Source organism: Gorilla gorilla, chromosome 2 (assembly GCF_029281585.2).
Source record: "Gorilla gorilla gorilla isolate KB3781 chromosome 2, NHGRI_mGorGor1-v2.1_pri, whole genome shotgun sequence".
NCBI lineage: Eukaryota > Metazoa > Chordata > Mammalia > Primates > Hominidae > Gorilla > Gorilla gorilla.
Genome location: NC_086017.1, coordinates 62,216,017 through 62,234,376, shown reverse-complemented (window position 1 = coordinate 62,234,376; position 18,360 = coordinate 62,216,017). Strand labels below are relative to the sequence as shown.

The window sequence follows — 18,360 nt, the reverse complement described above, 5'->3', positions numbered from 1 at the left end:
GGCAAGGCACTGCGATGCTTTGAACCCCACCCGGAGACCATCAGTGACACCTGTGGGTCGGGCTCTCTGAAGTGGGGGAGCGATGAGGGAAGGACTGGGGGGAGGGCCAACCTGGGTCAGCTTCAATTTGTTCTCCCAGGAGCTGATGCGCTGCTCAAAGGGCTTCTTGTAGGGTGAAAATGACATGCTCTGGGTCATGACGATGTGGTCGTCCAGCAGCTGCGAGGCCTCGTCCGGGCTCTTCAGGATGTAGGTGTCTGTCGCCTTGTAGGGCAGTACATTGAACAGGATGGTCGACCATTCCTTCTCCATCTTGTCCAGTGCCTGGGGTGGGGGACAAGCCAGGCTGAGTCCTGGGAGGGGCTGGTCCTGATGCTATCTGACCAGCCCTGCCCAGGGAAGCAGCAGACAGTACCTGGCCATGACCTCCACATGGCCACTCTGGCAAATACTCTCGGCTTGTCTGGCAACAAGTCCCGTGTGAGCCCCTCATCTGAATTCAGGGCCAATTCACTCTTTTTTTTTTTTTTTTTCCTGAGGTGGAGTCTCGCTCTGTAGCCCAGGCTGGAGCGCAGTGGCACAATCTTGGTTCACTGCAATCTCTGCCTCCCAGATTCAAGCAATTCTCCTGCCTCAGCCTCCCGAGTAGCTGGGATTACAGGCATGTGCCACCACACCCCGCTATTTTTTGTATTTTTAGTAGAGATGGGGTTTCACCATGTTGGCCAGGCTGGTCTCGAACTCCTGATCTCAGGTGATCCACCCGCCTCGGCCTCCCAAAGTGCTGGGATTATAGGCGTGAGCCACCGTGTTCAGCCCAGTTCACTGTTACACATGTGCTGCATGTGGTTGTACGCACATGTTGGGAGGCAGCTAAGGTTAGGAGGAGTGTGGGCGCTGGTCTCACCTCTGGCATTTACTGTGTCACCCTGGCCAGTTGCTGAACCCTTCTGAACCTTAATTGATTTATCTGTTTTTTTGTTTGTTTGTTTTCTTTTGTTTTGTTTTGAGACAGGGTCTCAGTCTGTCTCCCTGGCTGGAGTGCAGTGGGATAATCACCGCTCACTGCAGCCTCAGCCTCCCAAGAAGCTGGGACCACAAGCATGTGCCACCATGCCTGGCTAATATCTTAATTTTTTGTAGAGATGGGGGTCTCCCTATGTTGCCCAGACTGGTCTCAAACTCCTGGGCTCAAGTGATCCTTCCTCCTCATCCTCCCAAAGTGCTGGGATTTACAGGCATGTGTCACTGCACCCGGCCTGACTCATCTGTTAAATTGAGGCTAATGCTATTAGCTTCTTCCTGGGGCTCTTGAGAGGAGTAACTGAAAAATAATAGCAATGGTGGACACTGTCAAGAATTTTATGTACATTATTAACTCACTTAATAGAATGCATCTCAACCCCTGGGCCTCATGACCCCAGGGATGGGGCTTATTACTGTCATCCTCCCAAGTGGCTGTGGTTGCCAGAGCAGGAGGTCAGGCTGTCCGGCAGGGCCTGGCTGGAGTGGCTGGGCCCGCTGGTGGCTGCCCACCTGCTCGATGGCGTACTCCTTGCCAGCCACCTCAGCCACCTTGCTGATGCTCTCGATATGGTCCTGCAGGTTCATCTCCAAGCAGCGAGCAAAGGTCAGGTTGGCCTTGGGCCTGACATTGATGTTGATCTGGTTGGACAGTGTCTCCCAGTGCCGGATCTGCATGCCAGGGTTGCGCAGCCCCTGGATCAGTGGGATGTATGGTTTGAACTCCTCGATGCGGGCCCGGATGTCCAAGGCCACTTCCTGGCAGGCTGCCGGGTAAGACAGAAATGCATGAGAGGCAGGCGGCAGAGGCAGGGAGGAGGGGATTGGCCGGCTTGGCTCCCTACCTGGCATGTCCTTGAACTGCTTCACGCACTTGTGCATGGTCTTGAAGGCTTCAACCACGTTCTTCTCCAGCTGCTCAGCATCGATGGCAGAGAGGGGGTCATTCATCCAGCTCTCCGACCAGCGCAGCCAGTCAGACGCTGTGGTCCAAAGGTCCAGGTAGGGTTGGAACTCCTTCACCATCCTGGAGAGCTTGTCATACTGCAGGGACAGGAGGGCAGGGCTGGGGCTGTCTTGGGATGCTTTCCAGTCTCTCTCCATGTTGCCCCTTCTTGGGCCAGGTCCTCTCCCTCTCCCTTGCTCCTGGCTGATGTCCCTGACTGTGCCCCCACACACCTGGGCCTGGCCTCCCTTCTTCTCTTCCCACCTGAGATCTGGGCTCTGAGCTGTTGCACCAGACCTGGGCTGACCCTCAGGCCCCCTGCCTTGTACTAGGGGCCTCCTCAACCTGAGGGCCAGGGTTGGGCTATCTCCACTCTGCAGCCTGCTGGGTCCTGCCCCCAAATGCCACAGCCCTGCCTCCTGGCAGCGGCATCTACATGAGCTGCTTCCTCAAGCCTGGGGGCATGGGGGCAGGGTGCCTGCAGGAGGCCTACATTGGTGATGGGCAAGCTGAAGATGCGTTCGCGGTTGTTGTAGAGCATGGCCAGCTGCTGGCAGTCCTTCAGCTGCTTCTTGACACGCCGCACCTCGTTGGCGATCTCGTGTGCACGCGAAATCTCCACGTGGATGGAGAAGCCAGCTACTACCAGCTGCAGGCCAAGGAGCAATGGGTCAGATACCCCTGCCGCCCCACTTGTGTCCACGCCTTCCCATGCAAACCCAGGGAACCAGAGGTCCCAGGACGTCCACTCCTCCGAGTTCTAAGGAGGTTGTTCTCCTGGAGTGAGCAGGTTCCTCACAGCAAAGCCAGGGGAGACCCAATGCCCTGACACTGTGCCCACTGCCCAGTAGGCCGCCAAGGACACAACAGAAGAGCTGGGGACTTTACTACTCTGAATCTTTCTGGAGCTTGCTGCCCAGGCATCTCTTTGGCCTTTGCGTTCATTCTTTCAGCCATTTATTCATTCATCCATCTGCTCGCCCGTCACATGTTGACTCAGCACCTCCTGAATGCAAGCAGTGAGGCCAGGCCCTGGAGAACTGTGCGTGCGTGTGGTGGGGGGTGTGTCCAGCACCAAGCCTGCAGCTGTGCCCCACCTGCAGCCCTTCCAGCTTCTCTTGGAAGTTGCTCTGATCCATGATCTGGATTTTGCGGAACTTCTCCTCATCCTCCACATGCTGCTGCTGCACCAGCTCTATCTGCCCAAGGATCTTAGAAGGCCAGTTGCTGGCAATCCATCTGGCCGGGATGGGGGTGGGGATTGGGAGAAATATCGCGGCTGAAATGGTGGAGTGGCAAGACCAGGCAGGGGCATCCCACCAGGCACCCAGGCAGCCAGTGAGAAGGGGTTCAGGGGAAATCCAGGCAGCTGTGGAGGCCACCTGGGGCCGGACAGCTGGGAAGTACAGGTGAGCTGGGAGGTGCGACTGCCACCATCAGGGAGGCTGCCCTGCCCCCTGGGAGCTGCAGTCTGCATCCAGTGAGATGCAGACCCAAGGTGCCCAGTGTAGTGATGGGGACCAAGGGGAAGTGAGAAGAGTGAGGCCAAGTTCCCCTCTTAAGCCTCAGGGGCCAGAGGGGCCTTTCCTCAGAGGAGGCAAAGCCACAGTCTCTAGCCAGGGCCCTCAGGCCAGCTGCCTTCAGGTCAGACCAACTCCCTTTGCCCAGCTGACATAGGGGGTCTGTGGGATGTGGGGCTTCCACCTGCAGCTGGCCTAGGGATGCTGGTCGTGGGGGAGTTCCCCCTGAGCACCCAGATGCCCTGTCTGCCAGTGTCTCCCTCTCCTGGGCAGGGCCCTGATGGTCCTGACTCCCTCAACATCTGTGAGGCAGCACTGGGTGTGGGGTCTCTGGCGGCCTCAGTAAGGCTTGGCTGGAAAAGGGCACCTAAGGCTGTTTCCCACAAGGCTTTTGACTTGGGTGGGGACAAATGCCCCTCTCCAGGGACTGCCCACCAGGCTGAGCTTTGCCTCTCTCAGTGCTCCCAAGAACCCCAAAGGGCACCAGCCACAAACAGGAAACCCTAGGTCCACAGTAAAATACGTGTGTCAGGCTGGGCGCAGTGGCTCACGCCTATAATCCTAGCAGTTTGGGAGGGCGAGGTGGGTGGATCACCTGAGGTCAGGAGTTCGAGACCAGCCTAGCCAACATGGTGAAACCCCATCTCTACTGAAAATATAAAAATTAGCCGGGCATTGTGGTGGACACCTGTAATCCCAGCTACTCAGGAGGCTGAGGCAGGGAGAATCACTTGAACCCTGGAGGCGGAGGTTGCAGTAAGCTGAGATCGTGCCACTGCACTCCAGCCTGGATGACAAAGCAAAACTCTGTTTCAGAAAACAACAAGCAAAATATGTGCCAGGCCATTGACAGGACAGAGACAGGGTTGGGGAGCAGCTGAGGCCAAGAGGCCCAAATGAATTCCTTCTGCCCCACTGGCCACCTGGCCCTGGCTGGTCCCGGCCCATGTGTGGAGCCCTGGCCTCTGAAATCTCAGTGGGGCGTTTCTGGGGAGATTGCACAGACTGTGGCAGCTGGGGCATTTGGGAGCCTCTGCAGCTCAGCAGCTCCCCTCATGCTCCACCCCGCACCTGGCATGGGGGCCAAGCTCCCACTCACTTGTCATTGAAGTCATCCGAGCTGAGGTTGTAGAGGAATTCATCCATGACCTGGTAGTCATCCATGACCTTCATAATCCGCTCCTGCACAGACAGGTGGTAATGAGAACTTCACGTGTGCCAGGGAGGGGGTGGGTAATCGGAACCTGGCTCCCCAGAGAGACGGGTACTAGAGAGGGGCTGCTCTCTTTCAGAATGGGGAGGCCTGGGCCAGGGGAGGAGGCCCAGGGTGCAAGGGCAGCATCAGGCTCAGGGCTCCAAGAGCCATGGCTGCCACACCTCCAGCTTCCAGCTCCCCCCTACCCCCAGAGAGCAGAGCTCTGAAGCCCCAGCTCACAACCCCCTAAACCCCATCTGTCCTCTGTCCAACTACCTTACCCTCAGCCTCCTGAGTCCAACCTCCCAGCCCCAACCTGCCCCAGCCCTCGGACTCTTAACACCAGCCCTGTGCCTCCCTGGCCCCAGTGCCCGTGTGCCTGCCTCACCTCCAGGCCCACCAGCCTCTCCGGGATGCCCTTCATCCACTCTCGCAGCTCAGCCAGCTCCTCAATGCTGTTGGGCTTCTCATAGATCTTGCGGCTGATGCTGCGGAACTCCTCGCAGATCTGGTAGTGGGAGGAGGCGCTGGGGAGGGCAGTGTGCTGCTCCCTTGCCTTCCCTCACCTGCTCTTCCTCTTGGTCTCCAGCATCTCCTGACAGGTAACTGTCCCCTCCACCCCAACACCCTGCGGCGCTTTCCAAGAGGGGTGCTCCTGGTGGGCTCCCTGGGTTGCTGAGGACTGTCAGTGGGGCAAGGGTGTGACCTGGCACACCTCACCCTTCCAGCCTCCTCCAGCCCTACCAACACACGCAGGGCTTCTGAGGCCTGTACTCGAATCCCCTAGCTCCATGAAACAAGTCCGTCAAGGGTGTCCTTCGTGAGGCTTTCCAGGCCCCTAAGAGTCTAGGGAAGGAGGTGGAAACCCCCGTTTCCTGGGACCTCCCATACAGGACAGCTCTCTGCAGACAGGCAGGGATGGGGCAGGGTGATTTCCAGCTCCTTCCCTTGGCCTGGGCGTCCACAGACACCCCAGACCCTGCTTGGGGACATCTTGCCATGTATGTGAGGGTCCGTGTGTGCTGCTGTGGTATGTGCTGTTGTGGCCACTGAGGCGGGGCAGGTGGGCACTTACGCTATCCACCTCCTTATGCAGGTTCTTGGCAAGGATGTCCAGCACGGAAGTGGCCAGGGCCTTGCGTTTCTTGGACAGGCTCTGCTTGACATTGTCGGTGTTGATGTAGAAAGGCCCAATGATGATGCTGCTGGGCAGCGAGCTGTCCAGGATCTCCTTCTCCCGCAGGTGGGTGAGCACTACCTCCCGCACCTCCTGGGCCAACAGGCCCTGCGTCTGGTAGGCTCTGAGGACAGCAAGCACACGGGAGGGGACAGAAGCCGGTGAGCATGGTGGGCAGGGGATACACATGCACAAACACACGGACACCCTCCGATGCGCATGGGCACACGTACGCACTTGAGAAAGGAGGCAATGTCATTGTTGTTCAGCTCCAGGTACTTTCGGTACTCCTTGGCGTAGGCCTGCAGTGGGATCATGGCCTTGGACACGGCACTGGCAATGGTGGCCCGTAGCTCCTCCACCAGTGGCTCATGAAGGCCCACCGACTCCAGCAGGGGGTCACCGCTGATGAAGATGTCCTCCATCACCAGCTGCAGAGGGAAGGCATGTGGCAGGGCAGACCTGGATAAGCCAGGGGGTGAATGAGCAGAGGGGAGATGGGGAGTCCTCCCGAGGAGCAGGGCAAGCAGGGGCAGGATGTGGCCTGAAGCCTAGTGGGTGGCAGGGTGGCCAAATACAGAAAGCGGGGATGCAGCAGGAGAAGGGGGTTTGCTGTGCTGTCTCTTTACAAGGCCAGAAGCCCCTGTGAGGCCCACGAAGGGACAGCATCTTCCTCTGCCTGGGCATGACTCCGCCTGGGCCTGACTCAGCCCAGGACCAAGAAAAGGTGCAGAAAAGACAGCTGGGTCATGAAGGCTCTAACTGACCAGCAAAGGCGACAAGAAGGGCTAGGGCTACAGAGGCTGTTGGGTCTGGAAGTGGGCTGTGTGCAGCTGGGTGTGTGTGCAGTGGCAGTGACTGGTGGGGACGTTGGACAGAGGGTCTGTATGTGGAAGCCGGCCTGTGTCCACCTCTGGAGATGAAGACGGGCCAAGAGCTGTGTGGGATCAAGAGCGTGGGGTCTACATCAGATCTGGCTGTGGCAGCAGAGGACCAGCAAGCCCAGGGTTCAGATCGCAGTTCCAACACTTAGCAGCTATGCAATCTTAGGCTAACTATTACACTTCTCCAAGCCTCACCTACAAAATCTGACATTAGCAGCTACACAATCTTAGGCTATTACACTTCTCCAAGCCCCACCTACAGAATGTGAGTGTTAATAGGTCACAGTGCAGCTTGTGATGAGGATTAAATGGGATATTTGAGATTTACAGGGCTGAGCATGCTGCCTGCCCGACAGGAGGCCTGTGATACAGTTGAACTGTGGCAGCACCCTGAGCTCAGGGAGCCATCAGCAGCCAGGGCAGCAGGTGCCTGGGGCCTGCTCAGGCTGCAGCACGTACCTTCTCCAGCTGGGGCACGGCATGGGTGGCCAGGATGCCCTTGTCGAAGAGGTTCAGCAGAGATGCCTCAAACTGCTCCAGTGGGGTGCTATAGTGCACCCCAGAGCTGTCCAGCACCAGGTCCACGATGAACAGGGGATTCTTCCGGGGCCTGCAGGTAATGGCGAGCTGACTGTGGGCAGAGGCCTAGGAGGCCTGTGTGCAGGAGCAGCCCTCTGCCCTTCCTGCCAGCGCTATGACTCTTGAGCCTCTCCATGCACAATACTTGCCTTCTCCTTCCTCCCACACACCTCCAAGTTACCAGAGAGGAAGACCCAGGCCAACCAAACAGGTTCCTCTGCTCCTCAGGTGACCCGAGGTCCATGAGCACCACAAGAGAGGGAGGCCCCCCACCCCTGTGCTGAGGTTGCCAGGGCCTAGGCATTGTAGCCCCCACTCTCTCCCCGGGAGCCCATCTTCCTTGGCTTCCCATCTCCGCTACGCAGCAAGAACCAAGCCTGGATCCCAGCTGGAACCCTCTGATGGCTTCTGACTGTACTTAGAATAAATCCAGCCCCCAGCTGAGACCTCAGGAGGCCCCAAGAGATCTGGCCTAGTCCCTGCGAGCTCTCCCACTCCATCCTGAGCAGCCCTCCCTCCCCTCCCTGACTCCAGCCACACTGGCCAGCCTTTCCTTCCTCAACTGCGCCAGGCCCATCCTCCCCTCGGTGCCTCTGCCCATGCTGATCTCTCCGCCTGTACCTGCCTCCACCTCACATCGCCTCATAACTTGTTTCTTCTTACATCTCAGGTCTTGGCACAGATGCCACCTCCTCCCTGACCCACCCCCAGTGTCTATCATGGCCCCTGCCAAAACCGGCAATGACTGTGTGTATGTATTTATCTGCTTGCTGCCTGTCTTTCCCATGAGACCAGGCACTGGGCCTCTCTTGTTCCCCTAGAACCATGCCTGGTTCATGGCAAGTGTTCAAAGAATATTTCTCCACTGAGTAACTCAATGATTGAGTGAATGAAGGTCACCAGAAGCAATGCAAGCCAGGGCTGGCAGGACATTGCCCAGCAGCCTGCAGGAAGCTCGGCTCTCCTTACTGCCTGGGACCTGGCATGGATGGGCACCCTGGCCCTGGTCCCTGACCCTGCTCCATCCCCAGCAGGTGACACATCACCTGGTGTCAACAGGTGCCTCCGCCCCGCCGGGCCCCACCTGTAGAGGCTGTTAATTAAGTCGTCACCCCAGACCATGTCATCAGTGCAGTTGAGCACGCTGCAACAGGTGTCGCTGATGAACTGTGAGAAGCTGGCAAGTGAGTCCTGCACCAGGAAGCGCAGTGTGTCCTGCAGCATGTACTTCACCAGCTTCATCAGCTTGCACAGCTTGGACATGAGGTATACCTCCCAGTTGGTCTCGTAGAGGTTGTACCAGCCCTTGCTCATGTCACGCAGGCTGCTGCGCATGGCCACCTTTAGCGAGTTGATCCAGCTGTCCTTGAGGAACATCTGCACCTAGAGTGGCCACAGGCATCATCATATGGCCACCCTGGGGACCCACCACCTATAGCCGCATTCAGGGACTCTATGCACCAGGGCGCTTGGGGCGGCTCAGGGCTCATCTGACTGCGGAGGGATGTCCCCTACCCCAACTTACTGCCAAGCCCTGCCAACCAACAGCCTCATGTGACCCTGGAGGCCCAGAGCTGCTGGGCAGGGAAGGAGGGAAGAAAGGAGGGAGGGAGGACAGGACAGCAGAAGCAGGACTTTCCCTCCAGCCGTGAGCGAGAGACAGAGACCCAGAGATTGAGATGAGAGAAGCAGAGAGACAGAGAACAAGACAAAAACGGGCTGAGAGGGAAAGACAGAGAATGAGGTGGAGAGACAGACAGAGACAGAGTTGAGTGCAGAGGGGGTGCACCCCCACCTCCCTCATACCCCGATCCACAGGTCAACATGGGGGTGCCTGAGGTTCCTGCTCCCCCTTCTAAGACAAGGGATCTGCTTCAGAGGCAACCAGAGTTGGGATGGAAAGGGATTGGAAAGACAGCCTGCCCTGGTTTTCCCTTTCTCTCCAAGATGAGTCATTACCCTTGGTCCCCACCCCAGCCTCCAATAAGGTCTAGGAAGAGGCTGAGGCCAGGTTTTGAGAAAAGCAGGGGCTCACAGCCTCACCACGTGGCCCACTGACCCTGGCCTTCCGCTGCAGCCCCGACCTGTGCCTGCCAGTTCCAAGGGTCTGCCCTGCGTTTGCCCCCTGTGCCCTTGATGCCCACAAACCTGGGAGAAGGTCTGTGACTGGATCTGCTCAAATTCCTCCAGGCGGCTGTACTTGGAGAGGCTCGAGTGGAACAGGGACATGGCGGTCACCTTGTTGCACTCGGCCCTCACCTTGCTGAGGGCCGTGATGACCTCTGGCCGTGTTAGCAGGGACACGAAAGTGAAGTCCTCCTTCTGCTCCCAAAAGTGGTACTTGGGGACACTCACCAGCCCTGCAGGGATAGGGGCCAAGGGCCAGGATCAGACCCTGCCTGGCCAAACCAGGGGACAGGACAGATCCACAGGGTGCTTGAAGGAGGGCCGTGACTCCTGCCTTCTCCCTGAAGAGTGACTGGCGTTCCCAGAGCCCCGCCTTTCCATAGTTTGCCGGAGTGGCACTGAAGCTCTTCAGTGAGGTGCCTACTCTGAGATGGGTAAAGGAATTCCTTCCAGGACCCCCTAGTCACAGGCTCCTCTGAGAAGTAGATGAGAACCAAGAACCCTCTCCTCATCCAGTCCTGCCCGTGCTGCACACAAGCTTAAGGTCTGTCCACAGCCTGCCCTGGGGCACCAAGGAAGGAAAGGGTGGGTACCAGAACCTCTTGGAATGCCCACTGTCCACGCCCCAGCCTGCATCCGGAGTACATGACATGCAGGAAGCTGAGTCTAGGAAGGTTGGCAGGTGAGCTGAAAGCAAGGAGGGTTCTCAGGCCCCAGGGTCCTGCTCTGAGACTCGGTCTCCTCTCTTGCTACCGGAGGAAGAAGGACTATCCTCTAGGTCTGTTCAGCAGAGCCCCTTCCACCTACTGCTGAAGCATTGTTTCCTCGTACACATTCACTTTGCAACTTCTGTGCTATTCCCACTAATAAGTTCAAAAAGAGCCTTCTTCCCTTCCCCTGGTCCAGAGCCCTCCAGGCAGCAGGGAGAAGTGGGACAAGTGCTGGAGACAGGGGAGGTGCAGGGAGTGTTGGGCTGATGACGCCCACAGTGGCAGGGCAGACGATCCTGGAGGGGAAGGTGGGAGGGGGCTCCGGCCAGGTGGATGGCCATGGGGCCCGCCTTGGTCCAGTGACCCTCACCTCGCTCAGGCACCTGCTCCTCCTCCTTCTTGGGGAGGGTCACGTAGGAGAAGGTCTCGGGCTTGGAAGAGACAATGTGGTCAAAGTTGATCTTGTTCATGCTGCGCTCATAGTCCAGGCTCACTTCTCTGGCAAGACTGCTGAGGTGCTCTAGAACCCTGCCCATAGAGATGGGAGATGGGGGAATCAGGGGCTCCACACCCTGTGAACCCCAGCCGGGGCCCAAGCTCTGCTCTGGCATGGACCTGGGGACACGCATTTAGGGCTTCCCTTCTGGATTCATGGGCATACCTCCACCCGGCCCTGAGCCACTAACCTCCAAGTGTACCTCCTCTGCTTCTTTCATGCCCCTTGTCCCCATTTTCTGTCCCCCATTTTCTGCCCCTTGTCCCCATTTTCTGTTGCCAGTCTCTGGGAGCCAAGGCAGGCCCCAGAGCAGTGGGACGGGGTGCAGGAAGTCCTGGGCCTGGAAGCCTCAGAGAGCTGCCACTCACAGCCTGCACCTCCCCTGCAGCACCCCCGCCTGCTGCCCCATGGCGCAGTGGAAGATGCCTGTCACTGAGCTCCTTTGCTTTCACTGGGCAATCACGGCAGCACCTGGAAGGTGCTGAGAACTCAGGATGTGCCCATAACTGGGCCTGAGGGTGGGTGACCCCTGCACTTCACTTTGAAACTAGGCTCCGAGATCGGAAATCAGCAGACCTGGGGTGAGAGTGCACACCGTCTCCCCCGTCCTCACATAGGCAGACCCCTTGGAGGCCATTTCACTCACTCACTTGCTCACTCACTCGCTCGCTCACTCACTCCTCAGCACACGTTGCCTATGCCGCTGTGTTCCGGCACCTGGCTTGTTCAGGCCTCATCTGAGCCAGCTGGCATCTCTGTCCTTTGCGGACAGGCCTTTCTGTTCCTTGAGTTGGTTTCTGCCATTGATCTCTCCCTCCCTCCCACCTCTGCCACATCTGAATAGTTCCTTTAGCCCTGGTAATGGCACCACAAGGGAATCTCAGTTTCCTGCAGCCCATACTTGCACCAGAGCTGCGGGATGTTGGAGAACTTCGCAGGCAGGGGACTGGTCTCACCTTCAACACACCCTCAACCTGGCCTAGAAATCTACTCACTCCCTCGGAACCTGGAAAAGACTCTTTCTCACCTTCTCTGCCAACTCACAGACACACCCTCCCTCACTGGGTGAAGTCCCTCGAATTTCATCTGGAACTCAGAAGCCATTGGACAGAAATGACCCCATCTCCACACCCCGGAATCTCCCTGCCTTCTGCCAGGGTAGAAGGCATGCCCTGCTCTCAGGAAAAGCCCAGCAAGCTCAGCCACCTCAGTCTTTTTGCCTTCCCTCCCACGCCCTCCCAGGGGTCCCCACACACTCCGGTATGTCCCACGTTAGAAGCCGCCCCTTGACTTCCTTCCCTCCTTTGACTTTATCTCTTTGTGTTTCTTTATGAAAAACTGGTGTGCTCACTTCTTCCCATCCTCATCTCTTCCCTCGCTACCCCTGAGGCCGCTCCAGGCTCTGCCTCATCTCACTAGACTCTCAGAGACTTGGCACAGTGGCTCCCTCCTATTCTGCTGCACCGCTGTCCTCAGGGAGCTTCTGGGACACCCTTCCCCTGGATCTTCCTCACCTCCCTGACTTCTAAACGTTGGCCTGTGCCAGGGGTCCTGAGACCCCTCGTCTTCCCCAGCTACACCTCCCACCAGGTGAGCTCCTCCAGCCTCGGACTCTGAACACCACCTATTCTATTCAGCCAGAACCCTCACACCTATCTGCAGTTCTCTCCCTTCATTTACCCACCAGCCCACTCAACACTGACACTGCATGCCTTACAACGTGTCAGAACCAGCATGTCAGAAAGCAAGCTCTTCATTTCTCTCCATCCCCTGTCCCTCGCTTGCCCCCTATCCCCACTAGCCTCCTTGTCTCTGAACAGCATTGCACACACCCTACTGACCAAAGCCCTAGGGAGGGGTCCCTGGTCTCTTCCCGCTACTAGATGTGCAACACCATGACTGGGCCTGAGGGTGGGTGACCCTTGCACCTGATCCTGAAACTGGGCTTTGAGATTGGAAATCCCCAGACCTGGGGTGAGCTTGCATTTAGTCCATTAGCAGCTCTCATTGGCTCCACCTCTGAGGAAACCTCAAATATATCTCTTTCTCCCCTGCTGCTCAGCTACTATTCTGGTTCAAGCCACCATCATGATCTCTGGCCCTGATTATGGCATTAGTCTCCTCATTGATCTCCCTGCTTCCACTCTTGCCCCCTTACAACTCATTCTCCACTTGAGTTGGAAAAAATCTATTTTAAACATGTAAATGATCAAGCCACTCCTCTGCTCACCACCACCGATGGCCTGCACAGACTGTCGGCCTGTGGCCGCGTCTCTGCCCCTGCATGTGGTCCAGCCTCCCGGACCAACATCTCTCTCTGCATCCCAGCCACAGTAACCCTGCCCTGCTCCTCAAGTACCACAAACTTGTCCCTACCTCAGCCTCTGCACTGCTGCTCCTTCTGCCAGAATCCTCTTCTTCCCTTACTTTAGACCTCAACTCAAACGTTAGCACCACTGTGAGGAAGGCTTTCCCTGACCGCCTAATATAAAGAAGCCCTTCTGAGACATCTCTATTCCCTTCTCTCGCTTGGTCTTCACAGCACTTATCAGAACCCTAAAAACCCAGATTTTTCATTGTCTGTATTTCTGGCCAGGCTGAGAGTCCCCAGGGTGCAGGCTCTTTGTTGGAAATGTTCACTGCTCTGTCCCCAGTGTCTGGCACAAGATGGGTACTTCCACACATGGCTGCTTGCTGGCCTGACATCCACTCCCTCCCTTCTTCCTCAGTTTTGTCCCAGAATTCCATCCTTCCTCACTTGACTCAGGGGAAGATGACTACAGCCCCAGCTACAGGGGTACATCTCAGCTAGTCCAAGCCAGTCGTGGTGGAGCTTGCCCCGACTGCAGTTGGTTTAGGTGTGGGAACACGTCCCAGTTATGATCAACCACTGATGCAGATATACAAAAGTCAAGCCCTTTGCAGTGAGCTAAGATTGCTCCACTGCACTCTAGCCTGGGGGACAGAGCAAGACCCTGTCTCAAAAAAAAAAAAAAAAAAAGTCAAGCCCTCTTGTTCTGGCTCCCTCCAGGACAAATACGGTGGTGCCATGCTTGCTCCAGAGTTTCCCACAGGATCAGGCTGAGACTAGACTTCTAAAACCATATTTTACCAGCTGCTTCTTCTATTATACCCTGCTTCCTTCACTTCCTTATAGATTTCTCCTGAGAGGATTTCATAAATCGCTTGCACAAGAGTCCCCAAATCAGGGTCTGCTTCTAGGGAACCCAATCTAAGACAACCCTTGTTGTGGTCATGAAACTGCTGTTGCCATCTCGCCTGAAGATGAAGCCAGCATACACTGCAGACAGGGCCCTGATGCACCAACCCTGGGGCATCCTGCATTGGTTTTCCTGCTACAGGTACAGGAATGCACTTCCCTGCTGTCTAAGACAATCTGAGACCAGCATCTTTGATACTTAAAGCCAAAAACATTATAAATTGAATAAAATTCAAGAAACAGACTTCTGGACAGCCAAGGTAAGGTGGCTATATCGATTCAAATTTCCCAACACATCCTAGGAAGGAAGGAAGGAAGGAAGGGAGGAAGGAAGGAAGGAAGAAAAAACTAACACTACCAAAACCCACCCCTTTAGCACAACTAGAATAAGCAGAATGCCTAGACTTCAAATTATCTGTAAATTAAAAAAAAAAAAAATCTATCTCCAGTGAGCTGTCTCTCACACTCTTGCTGCAAGTTTTCACAGAGAACAAGGGCAGTCTAAGAAAAACTGCAGAAAAGGGAAATAGTGGTAACCCTAAGATAGATCTAAAATCCTACCAGAGGCCGGGCGCAGTGTCTCACGTCTGCAATCCCAGCACTTTGGGAGGCCGAGGTGGGTGGATCACCTGAGGTCAGGAGTTCAAGACCAGCCTGGCCAACATGGTGAAGTCCCGTCTCTACTAAAAATACAAAAATTAGCTAGGCGTGGTGGTAAGTGCCTGTAGTCCCAGCTACTCAGGAGGCTGAGGCAGGAGAATCATTTGAACACAGAGGGTAGAGGTTGCAGTAAGCTGAGATCACACCACTGCTCTCCAGACTGAGTGACAGAGCAAGACTTCATCTCAAAAAATAAATATAAATAAATAAATAAATAAATAAATAAATAAATAAAATCCTACCAGAAAGAGAAAGTAAACCAGGCTGGGCGCAATGGCTAATGCCTATAATCCCAGAACTTTGGGAGGCCAATGTGGGTGGATGAATTGAGCCCAGGAATTCGAGACCAGCCTGGGCAACAAAGTGAGACCCCCATCTCTACAAAAAATAAAAAAATAGCGGGTGTAGTGGCACATGCCTGTAGTCCCAGCTACCAGGGAGGCTGAGGCAGGAGGATTACTTGAGCCCAAGAGTTTGAGGCTGCAGTTAGCTGTGATTATGCCACGGCACTCCAGCCTGGGTGAAGGTGAGACCGTATCTCAAAAAAAGAGAAAGTAACCCTAACTGTAAAAATACTGAAAAAAATCCCTGGTAAATCAGAGCACTTACTACAAGGAAGGGACTTAAGGGCATGCAATTCAAAGGCAGTGTTCTTTGAAAGGCATATGACTTAAGGGACAGGAGGCAGAAGGAAAGGGGTCATTTGTAGACTGGAGGATAAGGGAAAAGAAGCAAAAGTGAAATGTTGAGTTCTGCAAGATAAGAGGACAAAAACCTTGGAGGACCCACATCCCTCTCCCCAGCACGTGTGTACACACACACACACACACAGAGCGCATTCTAAAAAAAAAAAACAACAAAAAAACTAATGTGCAATACTGACAGAAGAGGGCGCCCTTGAACTAGAAAGCTTGCAAATCACTCCAAATCCTGAAACGAATAGGTGAACACCGTCTACATTTGCTTGTATAAGAAAAAGAGAGCATCTTTTAGCTTTGTTTGGACGTTTGAGAAGACGAGAGCATCTTAACTGATAAAATTCCCATCACCCCTAAAAAAATAAACAAGGACCAAGCAGAAGAAAACTGTAACACAATACTTCAGCTAAATAGCCTTAAACAAGTGTTTGGGCATCTGAAAAACCACACTGAATCAGAAATTCAAAAATAAAACATATAAATGGACAAATGTCGGTAAGAAAAGAGACTTAATTAAGCTCAAGGAAAAAATGGAAAATAAAAGTATCACAGGGAAAAAGCTGAAATTACAAGGTGCCCGAGAGAAAACAGAGTCAAATCAAAGCATAATGAACTAAATTGAAGAAAGGCAGGATATAACCAAGAGAATAAAAATGAGAGAAAATAAAGGAAGTAAAAGAAAGAAAATAAAATTTTAAAAAATAAAATTAGAAAAAACTAAAAAGGGTCGGAAACTGGTTGAATTAAAAGATACGCAAAGCAGCAGCAATATATAAAAAGATACATAGATACATAGAGATATAGATACATAATGGAATCCTTGATGAAGAAAAACAAAAGAATGGAACATAATCAAGATTTAAAACTATAATTCAAGGGAATTTTTTTTTTTTTTTTTTAGATGGAGTCTGGCTCCGTCACCCAGGCTGGAGTGCAGTGGCACAAACTCAGCTAACTGCAAGCTCTGCCTCCCAGGTTCAAGCAATTCTCCTGCCTCAGCCTCCCGAGTAGCTGGGATTACAGGCACCTGCCACCACACCTGGGTTTTTTTTTTTTTTTTTTTTGTATTTTTAATAGAGATGGGGTTTCACCATGTTGACCAGGCTGGTCTCAAACTCCTGACCTCAGGCGATCCACCCACCTCAGCCTCCCAAAGTGCTGGGATTACAGGCGTGAACCACCATACCCGGCCAACCTCAGACTTCTTAAAAGCATCACACAGGCAAGGCAACCAAAATGGAGCATTTTTTAAAAACTCATAGAATAAAAGCTGTGAACTAAGAATTTTATATCTGATCAAGCTGTCCTTCACGTTTTAAATGTGTGAGAACTCAAGGAACTCTATACCCTTGAGCTCTTCATGAGGAATCTACTAGAAAAGGAACTTTATACAACCAAGAGATGACGGGAGACTTCAGAAAAAAGATTGATACGTTTAATAGAGTTTATTGTAAGTTGAAGACTAAAAGGTGTAGATGAGTGTGGAGGAATAGTAATAATATTTTAACAGTTAAAATATTAAGTAGAGGCTGGGCACAGTGGCTCATGCCTGTAATCCCAGCACTTCGGGAGGCCGAGGCGGGTGGATCATTTGAGGTCAGGAGTTCGAAAACAGCCTGGCCAACATGATGAAATCCCTTCTTTACTAAAAATACAAAAAATAGCCAGGCATGGTGGTAGGCGCCTGTAATCCCAGCTACTCAGGAGGCTGAGGCAGGAGAATAGCTTGAGCCTGGGAGGCAGAGGTTGCAGTGAGCAGAGATCGCACCATTGCACTCCAGCCTGGGTGACAGAACAAGACTCCATCTCAAAAATAAATAAATTAATTAATTAATTAAGTAGAGCTGAGCATGGTAACTCACTCCTATAACGCCAGCACTTTGGGAGGCTGAGGTGAGCAGATTGCTTGAGCCCAAGAGTTTGAGACCAGCCTGGGCAACATAGGGACACCCTGTCTCTACAAAAATACAAAAATTAACCAAGCGTGGTAGCTCACACCTGTGGTCCCAGCTACTCAGGACGCTGAAGTATGAGGATAGCTTGAGCCCAGAAGGTCAAGGCTGAAGTGAGCTATGATTGATGTGCTACTGCACTGTGGCGTGGGTGACAGAGCAAGACCCTGTCTCAAAACAAAACAAAACAAACAACAACAATGAAACAGGCCAGATACTAAAGGGTTAAGTAGGAAAGCAGGGGATAATGGAGACTATAAAAGAAACCACTAAAATAAAGGTACAGACCTTCCTAAATGCCAAAAGAAATTTTTAAAATAGAAGAACTAAGAAAACATATAATGTAGAGAAAGAAACATAGCATTATATTACAATACACATAATGATTATAATATGAAGTAATATGACTGAGTTGAGGTCAAACCTATTAGCCATACCAATAAACGTGAATGGGCTTATTACAAGAAAAAGGTTTTAAATTTGGCTCACAAATAAAACCCAAACTATATGCTGAAAGTAAGAAGCTGATCTAAAACGAATTAGTTTAGAAAGGCTCAAAATAGAGGGATTTATCAGGCAAATGGAAATAATAAAATGTCAGGTTGCTATGTTGATATTAAACAAAGTAAAATGCAGATCCAAAAGCATTAGAACTCCGCCAAAAGGCTCCTGGAACTGATAAACAACTCCAGTGAAGTTTCGGGAAACAAAATCAACGTACAAAAATCAGGAGCATTTCCATACACCAATAATGTTCAAGCTAAGAGCCAAATCAAGAACACAATCCCATTTACAATTGCCACACACACACAAAAAATACCTAGGAATACATTTAACCAAGGAGGTAAATGATCTCTAGAAGAACTACAAAACACTGCTAAAAGAAATCAGAGATGACACAAACAAATGGAAAAACACTCCATGCTGATGGACTGGAAGAATCAATACTGTTAATATGGCCACACTGCCTAAAGCAATCTACAGATTCAACACAATTCCCATCAAACTACCAAGTCATTTTTCACAGAACTAGGACAAAATTAGCCTAAAATTCATATGAAACCTAAAAAGAGCCCGCATAGCCAAAGCAAACCTAAGCAAAAAGAACAAAGCTGGAGGCATCACCTTATCTTCAAACTGTACTACAAGGCTACAGTAACCAAAACACCATAG

General features: G+C 53.1%; 1 protein-coding gene across 3 annotated transcripts in view; it reads right to left on the bottom strand.

Moving 5' to 3' along the window:
* The window catches only part of DNAH1 (dynein axonemal heavy chain 1), a 78,433-nt gene that overhangs the window by 45,356 nt on the left and 14,717 nt on the right, over positions 1-18,360 (bottom strand). For all 3 annotated transcript variants that reach the window (XM_055382574.2, XM_055382575.2, XM_055382576.2), the window contains exons 8-20: positions 10,532-10,689; positions 9,473-9,684; positions 8,409-8,707; positions 7,205-7,355; positions 6,099-6,292; positions 5,760-5,985; positions 5,073-5,192; positions 4,589-4,671; positions 3,067-3,208; positions 2,463-2,618; positions 1,869-2,067; positions 1,537-1,790; positions 112-324 (exon numbers count right to left, since the gene is read on the bottom strand). In XM_055382574.2, coding sequence (XP_055238549.2) covers positions 112-324; positions 1,537-1,790; positions 1,869-2,067; positions 2,463-2,618; positions 3,067-3,208; positions 4,589-4,671; positions 5,073-5,192; positions 5,760-5,985; positions 6,099-6,292; positions 7,205-7,355; positions 8,409-8,707; positions 9,473-9,684; positions 10,532-10,689 — 2,407 coding nt within the window. The remainder of the gene's footprint in view (positions 1-111; positions 325-1,536; positions 1,791-1,868; positions 2,068-2,462; positions 2,619-3,066; positions 3,209-4,588; positions 4,672-5,072; positions 5,193-5,759; positions 5,986-6,098; positions 6,293-7,204; positions 7,356-8,408; positions 8,708-9,472; positions 9,685-10,531; positions 10,690-18,360) is intronic.